General features: G+C 33.6%; 1 protein-coding gene across 4 annotated transcripts in view; it reads left to right on the top strand.

The window, feature by feature from the left end:
* C1GALT1 (core 1 synthase, glycoprotein-N-acetylgalactosamine 3-beta-galactosyltransferase 1) overlaps window positions 1–25907 on the top strand; it is a 30551-nt gene extending 4644 nt beyond the window's left edge. For all 4 annotated transcript variants that reach the window (XM_081080011.1, XM_081080012.1, XM_081080013.1 and 1 more), the window contains 3 exons: window positions 14781–15020; window positions 18516–19183; window positions 20755–25907. In XM_081080011.1, the coding sequence (XP_080936137.1) occupies window positions 14781–15020; window positions 18516–19183; window positions 20755–20970 (1124 nt within the window). In that variant the 3' untranslated portion in view covers window positions 20971–25907. The remainder of the gene's footprint in view (window positions 1–14780; window positions 15021–18515; window positions 19184–20754) is intronic.
* The last annotated feature ends 564 nt before the right edge of the window (window positions 25908–26471 follow it).

Genomic DNA, 26471 nt, shown 5'->3' with positions numbered 1-26471 from the left:
CTGTGATTGGATGGCCATCAGCTGTGGCTAGTTGGCCGTCAGCTGTAATCAGTGAGCCATTGGCCACTAATATAACTGCCGTGGCCACGCTAGCAGAAAATGGGGGCTATCGCGCAAGAAGATGGTGGCTGAGCCAGCAAGAGCGGATTGCAGTTAGCAGGGTGGATTGCAGCTAGTGAGGGAAGTCAGTCAGTTGGCAGAAAAGCAGACAGCAGGTCGCAGGTCGTGTGAATCCAGCCTCCAGTGAGACTATAGTGGTGTGACTGCCCTACCTGTGGCTGCGTGGGTGTTGCTTTTTGGCCTCACCATGTCCTGTGTTCTTATGTGGGGAGCGGGACCAGAGACCCTGCGTGACTCCCCGCATGACACCTTTTCACTTAAAGGAAGCACTTCCATGGCTTCTTTTTGGCATATCTGAATTGCCAGCATATCTACTTTTATGCATTTGGGGCCATTATAAGATAAAATAAGGATTACTTGAACACAAGCACTTTCATACCAATACCAGTGGATCTGATAACCTGATTACTAAATAAGTAATGGGAGGGGGGAGCATGTACAGCCTAGATGCTGGGCAAAGAGATGATTCAGGTCCAGGGTGGGACAGACCTGGATTGCAAGATATTTCATCATACTATTCAGAATGGTGCACCTTTTAAAACTTGTGAATTGTTTATTCTGGAATTTTCCATTTAGTATTTTTGGATCACAAGTAACTGAAACCATGGAAAGTGAAACTGAGGACTACTGTATATATCTTTCCAGAATTTTGTATATACGCAGAAATGTTAAAAAAGCCAAAAGTAATCATACTATGTAGACTAGTGTTTTCTCTTAAAAAGTAAATCTTTTATCTTACACAGTTGTTAAAATGAGTGAGGTTGTGTTACAAGAGAAAATAGGTGAAAAGGATAAAGTGGAGACTAATGGATCTAGAACATCACTTCTTTGATGTAAATTAAAGAATGCGCATACATATATGCTGATATAAGCCTTACTTTTTTTCCAAGAATATACAAGAAAAAATAGTAGTTACTTTTGGGGAGAAATAGGGCTAGGGATGGGAAAGAAAACATTTTTGTATATATAAATATAAATATAAATATATACATTTATCTATGGTTTCAGTTCGGGTTTGTCTAACATAATCTTTGCCAGAAGTGCAAAGATTTTTCTGACTGGCACATATATCATTATTTTTAATAGCTGCAGAGAATGTCCATACCACAGAATTGTCAACTAGATCCTTGTCAACAAACATTTATAGCTATGGCTGCCATGATCATCTTTCAGACTTCTATGTTGTGTGTCGTGTCCGTAAGAGAAATTTCTGGTCATGAAGTGATGGGTCTTGGGTATATTTATTTAAAAAGACATTGCCAAATTGCCCTTGCAAAAGATAGTAAATATGTATATTGTGAGAAAGAATGTGTGAATGTCAGTTTTCTCTCATATTTATGTCAATACTGGATGTTACTAAATTTAGAGTTTTTTTCCAGTATGATAGGTTAAAATCAGTATCTTTTCATTTAATTTATCTTTCTTCAACATGAGTGAAATTTGAAAATCCTTGACCATTGTATTTTCTTTTTGTGAATCCTTTATTTACCTGTTTTTATATTAGATTTATCTTTTGTATTTTTCTTTGTGGTACTTGTCAGTACTTTTTGCTTACACATTGTTTTGAACATTTTATACAGAAAGATACCTTTGAACCAACAATTTCATATCCAGAAATTTATCCAGTAAATAACCTCATACAGTAGTCATAGCTTTTGAGTTTGGGGAAGATCTCAATTCGTGATATAAAAATGTAAAGAATGTTTTCTTCTAGTTTTGTTTTAATTTTATATTTTAAATATTGAAATCTTAAAAACATTTAAAATTTAAAAGAGAAAGGTAGAGATCTAGCAAATGCTTTTTATTTTTTCCCAAAAGATTATTCAGTATCATTTCTTTTTTTTTCAGTATCATTTCTTGAATAAGCCATGTTTTTCTTGATTTGAAGTGCTATGTGTATTATGTATTAAATTTCCGTATGTATTTGTTTTTTAATAGGTTCTTTATTTTGATCTGATAAAGACCACCAGGGATATCTTTCGGCTTACAAAATTAGGTTAATTAAACTTGCTGCTGTGAAGGAGACCAAACACTAGCGGAGCTGCCAGCATTTCCCTAAATAAAGAATGAACAGGGTTATTATAGGATTTTGAAGGGTGGATTTTAGACAAAAGTTAAATGAAGTAATATTTGATAAGTTTAAAGCACAGCAGAACTATTTGTCGAGGGGTTAATTAACATCAGACCTGGGCTAAGAAACTGATGTAGAGTCCTGTTTACTTGGAGACTATAAAGTTAAGATAAATGTGGCATGTTGTATCTGAGAAATCCTTGTCTGACTCTATGTTAGAAATTGAGGCTGTTTCTATTTCATTAATGATCCATCATCCATGCAAGAGTGGAATGTTCTAATCTCATTGATAGACTTTCTGACAGTCTGGTTGTAGAGAAAAAAGTTTCTTAGCATTATGTCTTTAGTAAACACAGGCATTAAAAAAAATTATTTTTTACAGATTCACAGATACATTGATATGCCTGTTCAACCTGAATATCAAATTATTTTTATTACTATACCGTTGTTTATTGTAGGTAGTACATTTTAATATCTGGTAGGCCCAATATCTTGTATTTTAAGTGGGTCTTAGTCCACGCATCGTTCACAATCGTTTCCAGAATTTCCCTTGTTCGCATGTTTATTTTTCCATACTTTAAGTTATTTAACTTCTAAAAAATCTTGTGTTTTAGTTGGGATGGCATTACACACACACACACACACACACACACACACACACACATTTCAAGAAAATCAACATCTCTATCATTACTTTTTTTGTCTTGGTAAAATACACATAAGATTTGCCATCTTAACTATTTTTAATTGTACGGTTCAGTGGCAATAAATACATTTATATTGTTGTGCAGTCATCACCACTGTCTGTTGCCAGAACTCTTTTTCATCTAGCAAACTAATAACTATACCCATTGTTACCCATTAAACAGTAACTCCCCATTCCCCCTTGCCCCCAGGCCCTGGCAGTCACCATTCTATTTTCTATCTCTGTGATTTTAAGTGTCTCATGTGAGTAGAATCATATAATGTTTGTCATTTTGTGATTGCCTTATTTCACTTAGCATAATAAAGGTTCATCTGTGTTGTAGTATATGTCTAAATTTCCTTTTAAAGGCTGAATAATATTCCATTGTATGTGCTATACAATCACATTTTGCTTATCAATTCATCCATTGATGGAACTTGGGTTGCTTCCATATTTTAGCTGTTGTGAACAATGCTGCTATAAACATGGGTGTATAAACACTCTTTTAGACCCTGCTTTCTGTTCTTTTGGTATATACTCAGAAGTGGAATTTCTGGGTCATACAGTAATTTTTTTAAAAAAAATTTGTGGAACTGCCGTACTATTCCACAGTGGCTGTACCATTTTAAATTCCCACCAGCAGTACACAAAAGTTTCCATCTTTCCACACCCTCACCTACACTAGTTATTTTTTTATTTTTTGATGGTAACTATGCTAATGGATGTGAGGTGCTGTCTCATTGTAGTTTTGATTAGCATTTACCTAATGATCAGTTATGTTGAGCATCTTTTTATTCTCGATATGCTTATGCTTATTGGCCATTTGTATGTCTTCTTTGGAGAGGTATCTGTACAAGTCCTTTGCTCATTTTTGTTTTGGGTGTTTTTGTTGTTGAATTTTAGGAGTTCTCTATATATGCTGGATATTAATCTTTTATCAGATATATAATTTGCAAGTATTTTCTCCCATGCTGTGGGTCGTCATTTTACTCTCTTGATATAGTTAGTGTCTTTTGATGCACAAATTTTTCGTGAAGTCCAATTTGACTTTTATGTTCTTGTTGCATATGCCTTTGAAGTTATATCCAAAAAATTATTGCCACCTCCAATGTCGTGAAATGTTTGTCCTATGTTTTCTTCTAAGAGTTATAGTTAGGTCTTTAATCCATTTTGAGTTAATTTTTGTGTATGGTAATAAGGGTCCAGCTTCATTCTTTTGCATGTGGATACCCAGTTTTCCCTGCACCTTTTGTTAAAAAGAGTGTCCTTTGCCCATTCTTTGGACTTGTTGAAAATCTTTTGACCATGAATCTAAGGGCTTATTTTTGGGTGCTCTATTCTTTTCTACTGATCTATATGTTTATCTTTATGCCAGTGCCACACTGATTAATGTAGCTTTTGTTGTAAGTTTTGAAATAATCAGGAAATGTCAGTTCTCTAGCTTTAGTCTTCTTTTTCAAGATTGTTTTGGCTCTTTGCAGTACATTGAAATTCCATGTGAATTTCATGGTAGATGTTTCTATTTCTGTAAAAAGCACTGTCGGATTTTGATAGAGATTGAAATGTATCTTAGATCACTTTAGGTAGTATTGACATCTTTAATTAACAATATTCTTCCAATCCACGAACATGGGATGAACTTTCATTTATTTATGTCTTTAATTTCTATTGAGGTTATAAAAAAATGTTTGTGTTTTGATGGAACAGTAACAAAAAGGTATTCTCACTTTGGATTTCCGAATCTGAAGTTTTGGAACTGTGGTTTTTTTTGTTTTTTTGTTTTTTTATTATTATTAGTTTCAGGTGTACAAGACAAGGTAATACTTAGACGTTCATCATTTATATCCCTCACACTGTGAACCCCCCTCCCCCCATCCATTATCCCTCCGACCTCACACCCAGCCATCACATTATATATATAAAATTATAGTTGGCATTCATTAATGTTTAGCTTCTGGTGTACACTGCCATGATCAGGCATCCACATTATCTCTGAGGTGGTCTCCCAAATAGGATGCATGTCCATCAGATACCGAACAAAATCTTTACGACATTATTGAATAAGTTCCCCAAATTAATTTTCAGAAAACCCTGAGGCCATCTTGTGGTTACCAGCTGCTTCCTAATCCCTTCACCTTTCCCCTTATCCCCAACCCTCCCCCCCCCATCCATCTAACAACTCTCGATTTTTTCTTTGTGCCCTCAAAACTGTCTCTGATTAGTTCATTCACATATTCTTTTCTTTAGATTCCGCATATAAGTGAGATCATGGAACTGTTTTTTAAAATAAAATTATAGTTTGAGACGCACTACAACTTGATTTTAATTTGATTGTGAAGTGTTATGTAATTTTTGGAAGGTTTATTAATTTGTTTTCTTAACCTTATATATTTTGTCTGGATTCATAAAATCCTAAGGTCCGTTCTAGTGCCAAGATTATGAAATTGCAGTGCCCATAAAATGCCATATTTTGCTGTGTATAATGCATTCCCATGTATAATGCGCATCCATGTTTTGGCCCAAATTTTTAGGGGAAAAAGTCTTTCATTCTGATTTTTTAATTCAAATTTTCGTTTATGTTTAAGTACTTGTTTTTTTTTTATATTACAAAGGAATTTTAGCGTTTTTTAATATGGCACAAGAAATTTTATGTAACAAATAATTGCAAAACACAAGAACAGATACAAGGTACAAGAAATTCTATGTATCGATAACAAATTTACGATATTTACACATCATAGAAGGCCAAGAACTCTTCATCATTGCAAGTTCAACAAAACCGATTATCACATTCCACAGTATTATTTTGCATATGGATATTGTTATTGATTTCTAGAATTACACTTTTAACTCATAAGCATAAATAAAGGAATTGAAAACATTTATATTGATATGGAATTAGTACTACCCATGTATAATGCACATCCTTACAAATTTGGGCAAAAAAGTGCACATTGCACATGGCAAAATACTGTACTTCTGGCTTATTAGGTGAGGGCTGTGTTAATATTTTCTATGTCTGTGTTCTTAAATTAGTAGGAATATTTTTAGTCTCTCTCTGAATTAATAATGTACTATTATAATTCATGTGAGTTGAACACACATCAAAGGAAATAACATACGTAGTAGTTCATATTATATACTAGTTTATGGCTTTGGGTTACAGAAATGTAAAAGTTTCAATTGATGGAATCATGATTTCGTGGTAGATAAATACTTGATTATGTGGGCGTACCTTTATGCAATTATAATGCATTTTGTTTTTATTCCTTTTTGTTTAATATGATAGAAACTTGTTAGAAAGCTTTGAAAAAAACTTGACTTTAGAAATTTAGGTATGATTGAAACACAATAGAAGCAGTTTTATTTAGTAAATTAAGCAGTATAGATATAGATACCTATTTGGAAAAATCATTTCAACTGTATTACCCCTCTCGCCAGCCCCTGTAAAACAAACAAACATACATTTGAATGCGTGAATTCATTTTACAAGCCAGGCAATGTGTTTGCTAGAGATATAGAGATGATATAGAAATATAAGAGTCATAGCTGTCATCTAATGGGAAAGAGATACGTACACATTTATTGCAATGCAGTACGGTAAGTACATAGTAGAAGGTGTGAATGAAGGAACAAGGAAACATGATAGGAGAGCAGTTAATTTGACCCTGGGTATTGGGGAAGCAGGGTCATGGAAAGCATTGAAACTAAAGTAACCTTGAAAGATAATAACACATCTATCCAGTAGAGAAAACTGAGGAAGGCACTTCTGGCAGAGAGAATAGAATGGCTAAAGTCATCCGCATAAAAGTCCATGGCAAACTTGGAGGATGGGTGCACATAGGCTTTACAGATAGGAAGTATCAGAAATAAGAGATCAGAAAGGTAAACTAAAGCCAGATCTTGTGTACCAGCTAAACAGTATGGACTTGATTTTGTGGCATTAGAAAATATGTTTTTTAAAACAAGACTGCTATGTGAAGCGTCTGTGGAGTTAGTGAAGAGAAATACAAGAGCTGAGCCCAGGGAAGAATGATCAAGGAATGAAGGAAGAAAAGTGTCATCACAGAGTGGTAAAATAAATGTGGAGATATAATCAGATTGGCAATTTGGAAGATGAGTAAAGTGAGAGAGTTTGCCCTCTTATTTCAAGCCAGTTAATGTTTATTGCACTACTCTTTTGTGAAAAGCATCATAGCAACTCTGAGAGGCAAGATACTGTCTTTTGCCTTATGGGAGTTTACAGTCTAAACAGGAGAAAATATACCAATGACTATATCCTTAGCTCTTAGCTCCTAAGACAGTATTTGACACACTGAAAGAGACTCAATCAGTAGCACCTTCCAAAGATTACATAAAACCTCATAATTAAGTTAAAATCAAATTGTATAAATCTCAAATTGTAATTCTATTTTCTTGGCTCCCATCAGTATTGGGTTCAGAGATCAAAGATGATAATGCCTTTTTGTTACTGTTCTATGGTCTTCAAGTACTTTTTGCGTCCCTTATGGTTTCTGTAATACCCAACGTTAGTGCTATGTTACACTGCTTTATGTCAAAATGAAGAAAGAGAGGGAAAAGAGGATCGTACAGATTTTCTTTCACAGGTTCTCCTTACTGGCTAACACACTGGGATTTCCAAGCCTGGGTGTATCTACCAGTAATTTAAAAGAGAATTGAATCTAAATCAAATGGAAAGAATACTGAACTAACGAAAAACTGTTTCCCTACTTTAAACATTACTCTGTGTCTAGAAGGGAGACTGACTATAGAATGTTCCACTTTGAGTTCTATTCACCCAGAAATCAGAACTCTCAAACCTCTGTTCTATTTATTTCATGATCCAGCAACCTACCAGCCACCATTCAATACTTTTGGAGAAAAAAATTTTCAGTCAAAACAATGCAGCAGTTCTCAAAGGGTGGTCCAGGGAAAGTGAGATCTCCTAGACCCCTTCAGGAGGTTCTTAAAAGGCAAAACTATTTATATTAATATTGAGACATGTCTTACTTTTTTCATTCATTCTCTCACAAGTGTACAGTCAGATGTTTTTAGAAGATGCACAATACATTAAAATAAATTGAATGCAGAAGGAGATACGGAATTCCAGATCCAGCAGCTATCTTCTATTAAACCAGATACTGAGATTTACAAAAATTTAAATCAATGCCACTTTTCTCACTAATATTTTAAGAAAATACCTATAGTTAATTTCCAGAAAATGTTATTTATGTTAACAGATGGTGGATTTGTTCTTAGTATTTATGAATAAACAAATATTTAAAACTTTTTTGTTTTAATTTCTAATAATTAATTGATATAAACATGTTATTTGAGGCCCTCGCTAATTAAGAGTATAAAGGGATCCTGAGACTAAACTTTTTGAGAGCTGCCCAAGTAATGTATAGTCATTAAACTCAATTTGGAAAAATATGGAAAGAAAAATCATCTTAGTTACCCCTGATCCCATCACTGAAATTAGAAATCAGAGTTGAAATTAGAAATCGTTAACATTTTGGTATATTTTTTCTAATGTCTTTTTCAGGATAGCTCTTTTTTTTTTTTAAGTACATAGTTGGAATGACATTGTGGATAGAATTTTGCATCTTTTCTTTCAATTTGTGTTTTAACCATGTTTTCATGTTATGTAATTTTCAAAAAATTTTAGTGATTGTATAATAGTCTATTTAATGAGTATACCTTAGCTTATATAATTCTCCTTTTCTAGTTTTTGACTATGAATTATTCTTTCGTTTAGCAGATATTTGAGGACTTAAGTGCAGGCACTGTTCATAAATGCTTTTTTATTTTTATTAAGATGATTTCCTTAGATTAAGAGTTGAGTCACTGAAATATATTTTTAAGGTGAAGGGAATTTGCTAAAGAAAATCTTGTCTTTTGAGTTTTTTTGTAATATGACAAAAAATGACAAACTATGAAAAGTACTAGGAATTTACCCAACTCTTTTATCCTGTATTGTGTTGTGGAACAATTAAGTGAATTAATTCAAAGCACTTCAAAGAATATTCTTTACATTGACTAATTTTTCAGTGTTACCTATTTTTATTTGATTGGTCATATTTTAGATTTGACTGTTATTTTTAATTTTGTAATTCAAATATATAGATGACCAACTGAATATTTTCCTAGGCGCCAGACCTCCATCTCCAACATTTCTGTGTTAGTGCCCTACTGGTGCTTTAAAATAGACACAGTAGAATATAGTAAATATTGATCTGACCAAAGTCTGTCATGTCTTTAAAATATTTTCACTCGTCCCTCATTGTTGGATAGTCTGGCTGGGTATAAAATTCTAGATTGGAAGTCACTTTTCCACAGAATTTTGAAGGCATTTATTTCTCCATTACTTTCCAGCTTTCAGTGTTGCTGTGTGAAAATCCAAAACCATTTAATTCCTGATCTCTTGTATGTAACCTTTTGTCTATTTCTCTGAAAGCTTACAGAATGGTTTCTTTAACCCAAGTGTTCTGAAATTTTGTAATTTTTTTTATGGGTCTTTCTAGTCACTGTGCTGGGTCTCATTGGATTTTTTCAATCTGGAAATTTCTTTGAAATACTTGGTTGTTGATGCCTTCCTTTCTCTTTTCTCTGAACCTCTAAGCTGATCTTTAGTTATCATTAATTTTCTCTATTTTTCATTACCTTGTCTCTGCTCACTTTGGGGGCAATTTCTTTAACGTATCCTATAGCTGTTTTATTGAGGTTTTGATTTTCTTAAGTTTTAATTTGTATGAGTTCTTTTAAGTTTTCCTCTCATTGCATAATCTCTTCCACGTTGCTTTAAATTTGACTGTCTTGTGTTTTTTTTCTTTTTTTCCTCTTCATGTTAGAGGATTTTCTTAAAATATCTGAAGGTTCTTAATCGGCTATTCATATTTTACAGTAAATGCTAAAAAACTAATTGAAATCTCTGTACACATTCCTGGGGCTTATCACTAGTGGTCTTCACTGTTGGATGATTCAACAGGAATGACTCATTGCTGAACCTTTTTGGAATTGCATAGTGCAAATCCAAATCAATAGGATTTTAACTTTATCCATAAGTCACTGTGGCAGATTATGCTAAGGCTCTGTTCATAGGCCTGTATCTCCTTCCTGTTCACAGGTTCCTGATGTGTTTTCATTCCCAGTATCTTATCTGGTAAGGTTCTCTGTTGCAGGGCTGCCCTCACACTGCCAGAGCATTTTCTGCCAATGGAAGTATCTGGGAAATTTGTTTCCTGGGGACAGTCGATTGTATGAGTACAACTCCGAGGTGTAGCCTACATTCTCTCTTGAAGGATTGAGCTAAAATTATCCTTGATGGGACTTTGCTTGGTGTCTTACCTTGCTTGGCTTCCTTCCCTTCCCTGTCTTACTTCCCTGCAAGTTTTTCCAGTGAACACTTTGTAATCATTTTCACACAAATGTCTCCTTTCAGAATTTGCTTCCACAGAACCCAATTTAAAAGGACCACTAATGTTTGGGCTGTATTTTCTTTGATAATTTATTTTGGAGTGAGATAGCACTGAGATTTTCTATAATATTATATTTTTTGAGCTCTCTTTGTCAGATGTCAAGATAAAAGCAAGTTATCAAGCTTTTACATAAAAGAAGAATTGGTTAAGTTCTTAATTTTCTGGAATGACTTATGTAGCCTAAAAATTGTGTTTTGGTTTTTTTTGAAGATTGAAGTATCCAGGAAAAGCCTGGATGTTTTTGAAGTCTGCCTCTTTGTCACTGTTCTTTATTTCCTCTGTGGTTATTTGTCCATTTAGGTTTTATATCTTGAGTCAACTTTGGTAATTTTTGTTTTGTTTTGTTTTGTTTTTAGAGAAATTCATGTTTCATTTAGGTTTTCATGTTTAATAGCTATTTGTCACATAATATGTTCTCTTGTTTTTATAATTTTATCTGTGAATGTGGATATAGTTTGAATTCTGATTTGAATAAACCTAAATGTAAAAAAGACATTTGTGAACTAATTGATATAATTTGATTATAGAAGATAGTTGGGGAAATTTGATTAGGCTGTGGATTGGATGAGTCCAAAGAATTATTGTTAATTTTTGTTAGGCATTTCATAATGGCATTGTGGCTTGTAAGAAAATGTCTATATTTTCAGTTAAGTATATGGATGTATGTAGAGATGAAATGACTTAATGTCTGGGATAAGCATTAAAATTTTATAGTCAATTGACCAAAATAATAACTAAAGTAAATATAGCACATTTTTTATTATAATTCAATCTGTGTGATGGGTACATGGGGTTTCACAGTTATATTTTTTGCATGCATTTGAAGATTTTTATAATTAAACTTAGAAAAAAAACTCTCAGTTACCCCTCTGTAATGAAATTAGAGTACATAGCACATTCTCTCTTTTATAATTAAACTTAGAAAAAAGAAAAACTCCGAGTTATCCCTTTGATGAAATTAGAGTGCATAGCACATTCTCTCCCTCCCTCCATTTTTATTCACCTTTGATATGCCTTTTGTGTCTCAGTATCTTATGGTTAAGTTACTACTATCATTTTATTCTATGTAGCTTTTCTTTCCAGGATGATAATGTTTTTGTTTTGCTTCATCATTACCACACACAGTTACTCCACAGTTTCATCAGTTTCATATTGGAAAGACTTACAACCTTTTATGTTGTATGCTAACCTTTTCATTGAATGATTTCTTCATTTGTGATTTTTTCTAAAACTGAATTTACCTCTCAGATGAATTATATTTTTTAGTATACAGTATACAAAGGGTATGTGGGTATTGAATTGTTGCATATTTGAAAATGTTTTCCTGTTATGTTTAATTTGAATGACAACTTACGGATTACTTAAGTCTTTTGGCATATGTTTTTACCCTCAAATATTTGTTTTTTTGAAGTGGTTTTTTTTTTTTTTTTTTTGCATATAATGATAAAGAAGAAATGTTACTTAATAATTTTTCTTTTGTAGTTCTGCCTTATGTTTTGCCTGTGACAGGCTTGTTTCCCCCTGGATTATTAGAGGGTTTTTTTTAAGTGAGAAGTTCAGTATCTCTCTCAATACTGGCCTATCTCTATTAGGGTTGTATGTGATCTTCAAATATTTAAATGCAGGGTATCCATTTCAGTGCATTTTCTTTTACTATACCTTACTTTTTCCTCATTTTGTTTGTTCTGTTCTCTTTGGGGAAATAAGTTATCTGTCTGTTGACTCTCTATTGCCTGTCTTTCATATCTGTCATTTTCTCAATAATCGCTTAATCTCTTCAACTTCAGAGACTACAAAGTTGTCCTGTAAAGCTTAGGTGTTTCTTTGTTATGAAGTATTCAGAACTGTGCTTTCCCCTCCTTTTTGCTCCCTGTGTTTCCCACTGCAAGATTTTTACATATGTTTCATGTGTTTCTTTTTATTCATTTTTAAAATAGAATCAATTCTAGCTAGTCTTGCTTTAAAATTGTGTAAATGGAAATCTTTTTTGTTACCTTCCACATGTAGACAATTGTTTTATGAACTATTTGGATCTTTTCTTTGAAATTTTGAGTTAGGGATTTGTACTGCCACCACTGCTGCTGCTGCTGCTGCTGCTAGTAGTTTCTGTGTAGCCATTTAGCTACTTGAGGAAGGTAAATTGGGGAGCTTGGATCTTGCACAGGTGCAAGTAGGTATTTGTCTCTGATCTTTTTCCTGTGATTGAATTTTTTTTTTTTTTTTTAACCTCTAGAAGTTAAGAGGTCCTTCACTAGGTTGGGGGCATATTGTTCAAATTTGCTTGGTCATTTTTCCCATTTTGTCAGGGTGAGTAGTTTACTTTGATAAGAAGTTGGGTTTGTTTCATGAATCAGAACATATTTTTGTCCATGTAGTTATTTTTGATCCATAGCGGTTGGACACCATTTTACATTCTCACCAGGCTATATATAGTGATCCAGTTTCTCCACAGCCTTACCAGCATTTACTGGTATCAGTATTTTTTATTTTAGGTATACTTATGGGTGTGTAGAGATATCTCATTTTAATTTTAACTTGCATTTTCCTAATGGCAAATGAAATTGAACATTTCCTCATTTGCTGGTTTATCATCTGTACATCCTCTTTAGTGAATTATCTGTTGATGTCTTGCTCATTTTCTAATTTGATTGCTTTTTTTTTTTTTTGTCTTTTCCTTTTGAAAATTCTTTATGCATTCTAAGTACTGGTTGTTTTGTTAGGTGTGTGGTTTGCAAATATTTTTTTCCAGTTTGTAGCTTGTCTTTTCAGATGGCTTTTAACAGAGCAAAAGTTTTTAATTTTGATGAAGTACAGTATATCAATTTTTCCATTTTATGAATTGCACTTTTGGTGTCAGGTATGAGAAATCTTTGCCTAGCTCTAGATCCCAAAGATTTTTTTTTTAATTTGTTTTCCTAAAAGCTTTTTAGTTGCATGTTTTACATTTAATTCCAGGATCCATTTTGAGTTAATTTTTGTATAAAGTATGAGACTTAGGTCACGGTTTATTTGTTTATGTTTTTTTCTTTTAGGGATGTTCAACAACATTTATTGAAAAAGCTTGTCTTTCCTCCACTCAAATGCTTTTGTGTCTTTGTCAAAAATCAGTTGAGCGTATTTATATAGGTCTATTTCTGCATTCTCTATTCTGTTCCATTGATTTATGAGTCTGTTCCTCCTCCAGTACTATACAGCCTTCATTTCAGTTGTAATATGATGTTTTTAAACTCAGGCAGACTGATTCCTCCCATTTTGTTATTTTTTTTAAAAAAACTATTCTATTTCCTTTGCCGTCACATAAAATTTTAGAATAAACTTGTCTGTATTTACAAAATATCTAGATGGGATTTTGATAGAAATTGCATTAAACCTATGTATCAAATTAGGGAGAATTAACATCTCTACTGTGTGAGTCTTCTAATCCATGAACACAGTCTGTCTTCCTATTTAGTTAAGTGTTATTTGATTTTTTTCCATCAACATTATATAGGTTTTTTTATACAAGTTTTGTACGTGCTTCCAGTTATTTTGTGTTGTAATAATCTTTCTTCAAAGGGATCATTTAGAAGAGGGAGGTCATATTATAAACGTTTAGCTGCTATTCAAAGATTCATTTAATTTCCCTTTTTTTCTATAAATTTAGGTAAATCTAACTTAATATGTTAAATTTTTAAAATAGCATGACTAACATAATCTGAATTCTGTAAGACTGTAGCAAAATGATTAAGGGTCTGAATTCTTGATTCAGATTGCTAGTGTGACCCTGGGAAGGTCACTAACCTCTCTGTCTGATTTTGTGAAATGGGATTAATAGTCCCTAGTTTATGGTTTAGGGTACACCCACGTAAAGCTCTTAATACAAGACTCAAATGTTAGGTATATTTCTCTCTCCTATCTCTATTATTCATAAAGATGTTACTCATGTTTGTAATGATATTCACCAAAAATTGTTTCTGGTTGATGAGGTTTGGGGTGATTTCTTTCTTCTTCGTTCAGTGCTTTATTGCTGGTTTTTGTTTGTTTGTTTTTAACAATCAGTATCACAAAGGTATCCCTTAAATAATATATAAATTTTACTTATCCCAGCACTTTTCTACATCTGAAATCTTAGTTGGTGAGCCTAGAAATCTATATTTTTAAAGTGCTCTTCAAATTATTCTTAACTGAATCATATTTATCCACGCCCATATTTACTGATGCCCCACCCCAACAGTGATTATTCTACTTATTTTATTGACTTATCTATAATGTGCATTTTAGCAGCAAATAGAGGGATAAACTCATAAATTAAAGTTAAGTACCCTTAGAAATGTCTCTTACATGGAAGAAATTAACTTTCCAATATAGCAAAAAGTTGCCACACTCTTTGCTCTTCATATGTATATTGCTTTATAATTTATAACATCCTGCTAATTTTTTCTTTCAGAAATACATTTTCGGGAAATGGCCTCTAAATCTTGGCTGAATTTTTTATCCTTCCTCTGTGGATCAGCAATCGGATTTGTTTTGTGTTCTCAGCTATTTAGTGTATTATTGGGAGAACAGGATGACACCCAGCCTAATAATATTCTTCATAATGATCCTCATGCTAGACATTCAGATGATAACGGACCGAATCATCTAAGAGGACAAATAGATTTCAATGCAGATGTTATCCAACATAAAGGTATGGTTTACTTTATTAAGGAGTAAACAGAAACAGTATTCTTCAGTGTATGTAAATGTTGAGAGAATTGGGAAAAGTTATTTATATGAATTTTGTTATATCACTGTATCTTTTGATGAAAATGAGCTTAATTCCACATATTAAATGACAGTTCTCAGTTTGCCTTAGGAGAAAGAAATTGCTAAAATCCAGATTTATTTAGGTAGTAAAGTATTAATTTTGAATGTATTTTTCAGTAGAAACAGTTCAGAAACTAATTTGGGGAAAGGCAAAACTTTTCAGACTAGATTTTCTGAAAATTTTGTCTAACTTTGTTATGGTTTACATCTGTGTCTTTGGTTTCTGCCATTGTCTTGTTTTGGTCCAGTTTTTGCTCAGTCGTGTTTTCCTAGAGAAACTCAAGATACATCTATCAATAGCTCAATCGGTCTATCGATAGATATATCCATATGTCTATCTATATTTATTTATATATCAGATCATATTTTTATAAGTAGTTAATATCACTAGTCTTTTCTCCCTAAAGAACTAGGAAAGTAGGAAACTAAAGATGTGTTATAATGACTTCACTTTCTCTTGGCCTCGTATCTCTGACCAGATTTTCTCAAGTCCTCTGTGTGCCCATTAAATGTTGGTTTTCTCCAAGTTTCTGTACTTCGGCTCTTTCTTTACCTGTGTAATGTCATCAACCCCTCCATTTTAATGTCCATCTATTCCATGCTGTCTTTGTCTTCAACCCAGCTCTAAACACTATAAGAAGACATTAACACAGTTCAAAGATCTCTGCAGTTCTTGTGGTTTATTTGACAGAAAAGAATACAAGCAGCTTGAAAACAGTTGGAATTCTAGGGTGCAGAGGGTCCCTTTTTTCTCTTATCTTTCTGGCTGTAAATTACTTCTTTCCCACCCCGTAAAACAGAGGTTGAAGGGCAAAGTATCAAATCTTGGTTGAGTTTTATGAACTAGCACGTACGTATATACTACAGCAAACGATCTTGGTTCTGTGCAGGTTCATATAACAGTGATTCCGCTCTGAGCAGGTGCTCTGTATTCTTACCGTAAAACAGTTTCATCGCTGTGCACTTGCTCTGTGGTCTTGAAATGATCAGTTGGATTGAGGTTCCTCTACTACCAGTAGGCTGTACTAGATTGGCCTTACTGCAGGCACATGTATTAGGTACCTATTTGTTCTCCTTCTTAGCCCACAAAACAGGGTATGCTAAAAGTCTGTTCCTCTCAAACTTAACATGTGCAAATGATACTCCTTTTCTTTTCCTTCCTGCACCTAAAACTCGCTCTATCTCCTATATTCTTTATTTTCTGTCTAAGCCAGAAACTGTGAAGTAATGGTAGGTGCTTTCCTTCGCTTACTAATCCCATTTCTCACTTAATTCTAAGAATTTGCCTTCTTTACCGCTTTTCAGATTTCTTCTCTCAATTCATAGTGCATTTCCCTTAGTTCAGGCCTTCAGTTATTCTCATGCACTCAGCCAAACTTCACCGTGCTCTTTGTTCTTTCTTTTGGTAAGCATCTACTTGTTTAAAGACCTATTTTCTGCATCATTGCTTGTTTTTGCTGATACTGCTTTATCTCCCCTTCTTCTCCGTTCTAGCCAATTCCCACTGCACTGCTCTGTAGAATTTAGCAGCCACGGCTTTCTTTTCCTTCGGCGCAGTCGAACCCTTTGTACATACCTCTGTTATAGCATCTCTTAGTACGTGGCAAGTATTGGTTTGCACATGTGTCTTACTCATTTTTGCATCTCCTGTGCTAGCACATGCTTACTACAAAGGAATTAATGAGTGAATAATTGAAAGAATGAGACAGGATATCTACCAGATCCCAGGGGAAAAATTTGTCTTTCTCTAGGTGAAACGTATTGGGGATTCCTGTCTACACCAATTTCCCTATCTAGTCAGGATTTGGTGGTGTATCTGTATAGCTAGGAGATTGGGCTCCTCAAGTATAAGAACCTTGAATGCTCTCTTACTGAACATAGGATGATTTTATCTGTGGTTTTTTTATTGTGATTTTTGTTTTAAATTGTGAATTCTTGATATTCAGAGGGGCATGAGTATATTTTCATGTCCTGCCCAACCTTGCCTTCTGTTTTCTCTCAGTTAACTAGAAATTTATGCCTCCGGTTGTTAAGTTTTTATTGGACTGAGCTTTTGTAACTCACTGGTTGACCTTAACTTTCAGGGTATGTTTTGTCAGGATTCTGCCTACAGCACTGCAACACAAAGTGTGGTTTTGCAGACCTATGCTGGTCTACAACTAAATAAGTATTAAAATTGTGATTAAACAAACTTTTATGGTAATTTGACAGTAATTTTGTTTAAATCTAAATATAAAAACTTATTGGGGCTTGTATTTTATATCTGTTTTTAAATTTTTATTTTTTGGTATTTCATTTTTAGCATATTTATAAAAGTATAGATCTCTAACTATTGGAAATAAAAATTGGTCTTCACCAAGCACTGGTCTAGAATCTTACAGTTGGACTCTTCTTCTACACCAGTGTTACTCAAATGTGGTCCTGTCCTCACAGCCTGTGAATTGTTTGTTACCTATCCACACCCAGATAAGGAGCTTGCACCAGGATATAAAACAGTTAAGCTCACTGCTTAGGACTTTTGGGGTGCGGGTGCAGGGGTGGTGCATGGAGCAAGACATCCTCAATGAAAAGCTTAATATGTCGCTTTATATTCTGGTATAAACTCCTTACGTATTTCTTTCTTTGCAAACTGATACCTTGAAAAACATACTTTAGACAGTCTTGGAAATACTACCTCTACCTGTTCATCTGTTATTATTTGGACTGGTGGATTTACATTTTGTAATGAGGTAGGTTACTATCAGAAGTAATTTCAACTCTGCATTGATTCCTCTTCATCAAACTGGGGTAGTTGTGAAAGCCTTTTTAAATCCACCTCAGGGTACTTGTAGAAATTAATAACATTGGACTCCAGTGAGCTTCAAAATGCAGCATGTCTTTCCTGCCCTTCAGAACAGAGAAAAATTCCTCTCAAAGTTCTGTTAAGAGCCTGCTGAAGCTTTCATTGAAGAATGGAGTGAAAAGCCAAGACTACCTAAGGCAGTGCTTTGCATGCCTATGAATCACCAAAAGAACTTGTTAAAATGCAGATACTGATTCAATTGGTCTGGGGTGGGACCTGAGATGCTGTGTTTCTTACAAACTCCCAGGTGACGCTGATGCTGTTTGGTCAATGAACCACGGTTAAAATATAAGAATTTAAGTCATGGTGATAACTGTTGTTAGCTCCTGTGATCTCCTGGATGAGATTGACATGAAAACAGTCAATCAGAATGTCAATTCACATTAGGTTGAATTTTGCTTTCTTTCAGCTAAATCGTTAATGGTAGATAGGTTAATAGAAGTGGGGGGAGGAAGTCTTTAAGAAAATGTCTTCAGCATAATTTATTTGTATTTTATGTATTTGTAAATATAACTTTAAAATTTTTGTTTATAGATGAGAACACAGACGTCGCTGAAAACCTCTTTCAGAAGGTTAGAATTCTTTGCTGGGTTATGACAGGGCCTCAAAACCTAGAGAAAAAGGCCAAACATGTCAAAGCTACATGGGCCCAGCGTTGTAATAAAGTGTTGTTTATGAGTTCAGAAGAAAATAAAGACTTCCCTGCTGTGGGATTAAAAACCAGAGAAGGCAGAGACCAGCTATACTGGAAAACAATTAAAGCTTTTCAGTATGTTCATGATCATTATCTAGAAGATGCTGATTGGTTTATGAAAGCAGATGACGATACATATGTCATACTAGACAATTTGAGATGGCTTCTCTCAAAACACAACCCTGAAGAACCCATTTACTTCGGGAGAAGATTTAAGCCCTTTGTAAAGCAGGGCTACATGAGTGGAGGAGCAGGCTATGTACTGAGCAAAGAAGCCTTGAAGAGATTTGTTGATGCATTTAAAACAGAAAAATGTACACATAGTTCTTCTATCGAAGATTTAGCACTGGGGAAATGCATGGAAATTTTAAATGTAGAAGCAGGAGATTCCAGAGATTCCACTGGGAAAGAAACTTTTCATCCCTTTGTACCAGAACACCACTTAATCAAGGGTTACCTACCTAGAACCTTTTGGTACTGGAATTATAACTTTTATCCTCCTGTAGAGGTAAGTTTAGAAATTTTATTACAGTATAAATACTTTGACTTTTGTTTATTTAAAAACATAGCTAATATGTATAGGTTTCTTTAGTACCACTAAGAATACCCTTAGTCTTTTTTTCCCAATGGAAAGTATACCAATTTCACTTTATTATTAGCCACCCTTAGTCTTTTTATGTACAGAGGCAGTAGAACAAAGTAAATGAGAATAAGAGTGTCAACAATAGTCATTCAACAAACACTGGTACTACTATATGCCAGACACCGAGAAGGTAGCAGGTAAGTACTGCCAAGTTCCAGTTCTCAGGAACCTTGCATTCTGGATGAGGACACATAAAATAAACAGGTATACTAGTTAAGATATAATGTGATTTTAGGTAGGTGTAAGTGCCCTGAAGAAAAATAAAGCCAGGTAAGAATAAGAAGAGTGACTCAGAGTGGGTAGCGTATCTAGTTTGGGTGATTAAATGAGGCCACAGAAAATATAATGGACAATTTCTTGACAATTCTTACTGCATTGTAAACTACATACTTCCAAACATGAATTATTAAATGTTCGATTTAGTAGTCACCATGAATCTCTCTTTGAACTTGCCAGACTTATCTTTCTCCTTGGGCCCTTGGAAAGACATTATTAGTCTTAAATTTTGTGGTAGTCACTTGGGTGAAACATTATCCAGATACCAGTTCTGATCCCAAAATAAGCTTGTGACTTTAATTCTGTGACCAGTTTTTTTCCCGTTTTCTTTATTTTCATACTTTTTCATTCCTGTTGTATTTTTGTTATTTTAAATCTGTTCTCATACCAACTATATTAGTAATGTATGAGAATTATAAAACTGAGCAAAGGTTTAACTCTGACTGACTTACTGAGGGCCACCTAAATGTGATTATTCTGTCAATAATAGCTAATGTTTATTGAATATTTACTATAGGCAAAGCATAGTCCCAAGCACGTTACACACGTTATCTCCTTTAAGTAACCATCTTGCAGATGGGGAAATTGAAGCTTACAGAGATCCAGTAACTTTCCCAATGTCATGCACTGGTAGGCAAAATTTGGATTCAAATCTAGGTTTGACTGAGAGCTTTCTTTCTTAAATACTATACTGTTTGGATTGATGTATAGATCAAGTATTAGGTTGCAGACACATAATGGGCAAGACTCTGTAGTCATTGAATGTGCCAAAAGTGTCTTTCTGAGACTGAGCCAAGTAAAAATTTATAGTGAGAAAATTACGAAGAGAAAGCAAAACTTAAAGAAATAGAGCTTTAGCCTTTGTAAAGCTAGTTGCTCCTTTCATTGAAAGAAGTCTCAAGACTTTTTTTGCTAAAACACTGTACAGTATGAGAGAATATTATTTCAGTTAGAAATACTTTAGCAAAGTCATGTTTAGTTTTAAATCATTAGGAACTCTTAATTCTTTCACAGGCCTAATAAATTAGGTGCCTCTTTAAACTTTGCTAGCTTTCATTATTGGAGTCTGTTAAAATTAGTGTTTCCTTTATCAGTATGTGAATATTGTATGTTGACAATGTGCTATTTATTAACAATGCCTGTCCCCGCTTCTTTTTTAGGGTCCTGGTTGCTGTTCTGATCTTGCAGTTTCTTTTCACTATGTTGATCCTACAACTATGTATGAGTTAGAATACCTCGTTTATCATCTTCGTCCATATGGATATTTATACAGATATCAACCAGCCTTACCTGAGAATATGCTAAAGGAAATAAGTCAAGCATACAAAAATGAAGATCCAAAAGTAAAATTGGGAAACTTTAAAAGAAAACCATAAATGAACAGAGGTAAAATGTCTAGCATTGCACTGAAGAACTTCTGCGTTTCTGATGTAGGACACTGGAATACCAGTGAGGAATTCTAAGTGACCATTCCATATTAGAAATCTTTCATATAAATGACTGTAAACTGAAGCTTTAATGAGCTGTGAAGTCTGTTAAAATGTGTTTTGATATAGATATACGAAAACTTGGTTTTCATAATAATGGTGGCCAGGTAAAGGAACTAGGAAAGAGATTTTGTTGTCCATTCCTGACCATATGTATTATTTTCACTGGGAAACTAAAACAGTTAAATTTGCTAAAACTACACTGTACCATGTTAGTAATACACACATGATACTAAACAGATCTGCCTTAAAGAAAATTTTAGAAGGAAATATTGTTGCTCAGTGTTGGTTATAAACTCAAGACATACGTTTATATTTGTAGTACAATATAAATGAACTCTCCCATACACGTAGTATGATATAAATGAACTCCCCCCATACACACACCCGTGTGCAGTTTTTGGCTAATCAACATTTTGCTGTGACTACTTATAATTGGCAGTATTTCTTCCAGAAGGAGGTAGAATAAGAACGGCACTTGTCCTAAAGTGCATTAATAAAACTGCATTTTGAAATTACGGGCCTTGACTGTATTTTATATATATTTGGTTCTAATAAATAGTTAATCTTTTACGGGCATACCTCGTTTTATTGCGCTTCACGGAATTTATTTATTTTTTTTTTTTTTTACACAAATTGAACTCAAGACCTTCCACAAGCAAAGAGATTAGGACTTGCTTTATTACGAGACTCGCTTTATTGCGGTGATCTGGAACCAAACCCACAATACCTCTAAGGTCTGCATATACTGAGTCCTGTTGTCTCTTCTACATGTGTTTAACCTTCTTGGATATCATTCTCAACTGTTAATATTTATTTACTCAAAGTATTAATAGCATTCGATAAACATGGATTTTAAAATACTTTGTTCCCATATTTACCGATTGTTAATTATGGGTAACTAATAAATAGTAAATTTAATGCTAGTTGAGAATGCTTTTCTTAGTATCAGTGCCACTCTCAGGAATTACTAAGCAACATTTTTAAGTGATTATTTAAAACTCTTTCTAACTACATAATTACAGTTCCTTTTATTCTCATCCTGTTGAGAGATGAGAACTTGTTTGTGCCTTTCATAACTTGTTTAAAACAGAGTTTTGAAATTCATTTTTAGGATCTGAAGTGGCTATTAGTTACACTGGCAAAGTAATTTGAATGCAGAATTTTGACCAGAGTTAATTAAAAACATCAGAAAATGCAGAAAGCTTAAACAAGCTGAAATATGTCAGATATTAAAAGACCCAATACTTAATTTGTGAATAACAGCCTGAATTTTGATGCTGACTTATGTTTTGGGATGATTGTGTTGCCAGTGGGTAGATCATTCCCATTGAGCAGAATAACCATTCATCAGAAACACATTCATAAATGTTTTGTTCCAAATTTAATAGCCCTCTATTTAAAGAGTTTCTGGAAAGAAAAACGTATAAATTTTTGTTTTCTTGAGTAATATTATCTGAGTGTATCATAACAGAATATTTTACAGACTTTCTATAAGATTATCTTAAATGTTACAAATGATTTACATTTCTCTTATTTTTATTGTTATGTTAATTTTACAAGGCTGTCACACCATTGACTGCAGCTTAGCTAAATAGTTTATATTTATTGTGCCAAAACATGTCAAAACTATGACCTCTTTGGATGGTATATTTGAGAGGATGTTCATTTTAGTGGCTAATTATGCATACTCTTTCCACATAGTGAAGACTCCCACCAATTTTTACCTATTAAATTGTTTTTTATTGTTTTCATGGTTGTGTCATCTTCCCAAATTTCAAGACATTTATTCTAGTCTTTGAACAGTTCTTCACCTTGATATGGATGTGAATTTGAGTCCATATTTGCTGTTTTTCTGTATTAGAAGAATAAAGGGTTTGTCATAAACATCCAAAAACCTTAAAATTTATTCTTAGGAAATTAACATAATGATAAATCCTGGGGTCTGGAGTCAGGCTGCCTGGATTTAAATTCTTGCTCAATCACTTACTAGTTTTGTAAACTTGAGCAATTTACTTAATCTCTCTGTGCCTCAATTTCCTCATTTGTAAATTAGGGACAATAATACTGCCTACCTCACAGGATTCTTATGAGGATTAAATGACTGAATATATGTACGGTTTTTAGAACACTGTCTGGCCAGAGTATGGAGCAGTAAGTATAAGATTTTATTATTCTATTAAGTTGGAGTATAAATATTTGTTTTAAATAAATTAAAAATCTGCTTTAATCAAATCAGATATTGAAGGAAATATTTTGTACATTTCTTACAAGTAATAACTAGTTTTTATTTGATGCCTACTGTATGCCAAGACTGTGCTTGGATACTCTGTGTACATTAGCGTTAATCCTCACAAATTGGGTGTTATTCCCATATGATAAATGAGAAAACTGGGGCTCAGAGAATTAACGTAACTTTTCCACTGTCACGAAGCTAATCAGTACCAGCTAGGATTTATACTCAAAGACTGTATGTTCTTTGTACTCTGTCAGCCTTGAGGTTAGTCATTTAGCATTATTTCCATTTTTGCTTATTGACATGTAACATCTGATACATTGATCAGTAATAGTAAAATCAACCAAAGTTTCATAGTGCTTCTCAAATTGTGGTTCTTATACTCTTGCCTGGGAGCTTCTACAAATGCAGATTTCAAGACCCCAATCCCAAAAATTCTGATGTAGCATGGGGCGCAGGAGTATGCATTCTGACCAGACACCTTTGGGCAGTGGTTGTCAAAGTGTGGCCCCAACCTGCATTATCAGTATCTTTTGGGAACTTGTTGGAAATGCAATCTCTCCTGGGCCTCATCCAGTCCTACTGAATCAGAAACTCCAGGGGTGGAGGCTAGCACTTGTGTTTAAACTAGCCCTCCAAGTGAGTCTTCTTCATGCCAGATTGAAAACCTTTGCCCTCAGATCTAGGTGATTTTGATACAGATGAGCCTTGGGACATGCTGAGGATTACTGCCCCATAAGTAAGGTATGTTTCAAAGATTTACAGAAAGCATATTTTAAATAAGTGTAGTCCAAGATTAACTATAGTGAATGTAAAAGACTTTAAAGATGGTTTAAAGGGTCAGTGGCTCATTCATTTTGGTAAAATTCTTTAGCTTCTACAGAGTGACTAATACCAGGGCCCACAGTAAAATCTGTAATTCTCCAAGTTTAGTTAGTCATTTCCAATTGGACTAGGAAAGGGTCATTAAGTACTAGTAAGTACATACTAATTCATTGAAAGCATACCTAAATGAGTGTCAGAAACAATGTCCACAATTATTAGTAAATAATTTTAGATAGAGGTAGCAAAACACTATAATATGCGAATTTTTTTGCTAGTCATACTATCAAAATTTCATCACTTTCAAGAATCAGTTGACTGTCCTATATGACCTAATAAAGTAAAAAATTCTTCAAGTGTTTGGTAGCGTACATGAAATCAGATTTCATGATGATAATGACTTACCTTTTAAATTAAGATCTCTGTCATTGGACAGATGATTTTGTGGTCTCAAAACATAAGGCTTTTGCTACCTATGTTCTCCAATAACAGCATGCTTATATTTTCAGTTGGGAAGTTCATAGATGATACAAAGCAGATTGTCATGCCAGAGTTTAGTATTTGTTTTCAAATATCTTAAACTTCAGAGGAATTTTTGTTACTGGTGTAAGAAGATTCAAAAATAAATCACTGACCAGTTTTTAATATTTTTTGAAATATGGTAATTGGATTTGAGCATTAAATTTGCCAACTGGTTGTTTTCGTAATTGTTTCTTGAGTATTAATGTTTTACTTCCTTGAGCCTATCAAACTGTATTATTACCAGATTGAGGCTTGAAAAAAAATCCCTCTATTGATAAGATCAAGTTTATCTTTTATTCTCCATTTAAGTTTTCAGTTCGTTTATAGTATTCTGTCTTTGACAATTTCTGCTTTTTTTATACTTAATGCCTTCTTTATTTCCTTTATATTTTCCACTTTCTAACTATTCTTAGTGCTGCCTTCACAAAGTTAATTTGGCTGTTATTAGTGATTAGAATTTGTATCATTGATAATACCTATTAACTTTAGGTTTCTCTATGAGATTAGAAATAAAAACTGTCCAAGAATAATGCCTGCTGGCTCTCAGGATACTTGCACTACTTAAAAGTCTTTAATTTTAAATTAATTATAGGTACCCAATTATTAAATTAAATAAACTTATTTGGATTCCACCACTACCACCCCTCCTCTTACTTTTCTCAAAAACAAATTATTAACTCATTTGCCTCATTTCTCTACTTCTTTATAGTAGGCCTGATAGTATCATACTGAAGAAGTCTGCGGGACAACCTGTGGTTTATTTTATGCTAAATGTAGCCTCTGTTGATTAAAAAAATGCCATGTTTATATACTGTATTGATATAGAAATTTTAATACAGATTAGAACAAGAAATTTTACAAATTCTCTATAGAGAGCCAATTCTAAAATTAGTGTTCTATTTCAATTCCTTTACCTCTCTGGTTTTCAGTTTATATTAAGTTTAAATAACTTTGCAGGGCCCTGCAAATTAATGATTCATATAAAGTATAGTATTAGAGGGAAACTAATCTTACTGCTAAGCAGTGTGCTATATTACACGGTGAATGTTTGTGTTTTGGAATTTAAAGTTTGTAAAGTAATAGTATCATGAATGGTTTGAAAATGTCTGGTGACTTGCTTATTTTAAGTGATCACTGATAAGTCAGAAAAATGTATTTTTAAATATGTTTTTTAAAGTGCCTTTTGAATGTTTTTGAACAATGGATTTAAACAACTGCATAAAATAAATTACCATGTTTAAAGCTGTTTTATCTGATTATTTTTAACTAATGTAAAAGTTGTGGGAGAAATATTGTCTTTTATGGGGAATCTTTGGGTCATTTTACCAAAAATACTAATTTAAATTGTTTTCCTATCAAAGGTCTTTACTTTCAATAGCTTATGTAATTTTTACTGTAATACAGTATAATTTCTCTTTAAAGCAACAAAATATTCCACCTCTGATTTTGAATACTGTATCTTAAATTAAAAACACTTACTGTGTAGTCTAGGGGTGTGTGTGTGTGTGTGTGTGTGTGTGTAATATATAGCAAAAGAGTGCTTTTCTATTTCTCAGAATAGTTTGATCTCTCATATACACTGAGAAATTCGTTTCTTCAACTAATTATTTATTCAAATAATTGTGCCCGGCATCTACTAGAAATATAGTGATGAGCAAAGCATACAGGATTCCTGTTCTTAGAGAGCCTTAATTCTATAGCTAGACGATAAACAAGTTAAAGAGGTGAATTTACAAGGTATTTCAGAGAATGGCGTTAGAAAAATGGATACAATGGAATGCTATGGAATGCTATGATAGAGCAATTTTCT

This window comes from Rhinolophus hipposideros (genome assembly GCF_964194185.1).
Source record: "Rhinolophus hipposideros genome assembly, chromosome: 18".
Classification (NCBI taxonomy): domain Eukaryota; kingdom Metazoa; phylum Chordata; class Mammalia; order Chiroptera; family Rhinolophidae; genus Rhinolophus; species Rhinolophus hipposideros.
This window is presented reverse-complemented; position numbering and strand designations above follow the sequence as displayed.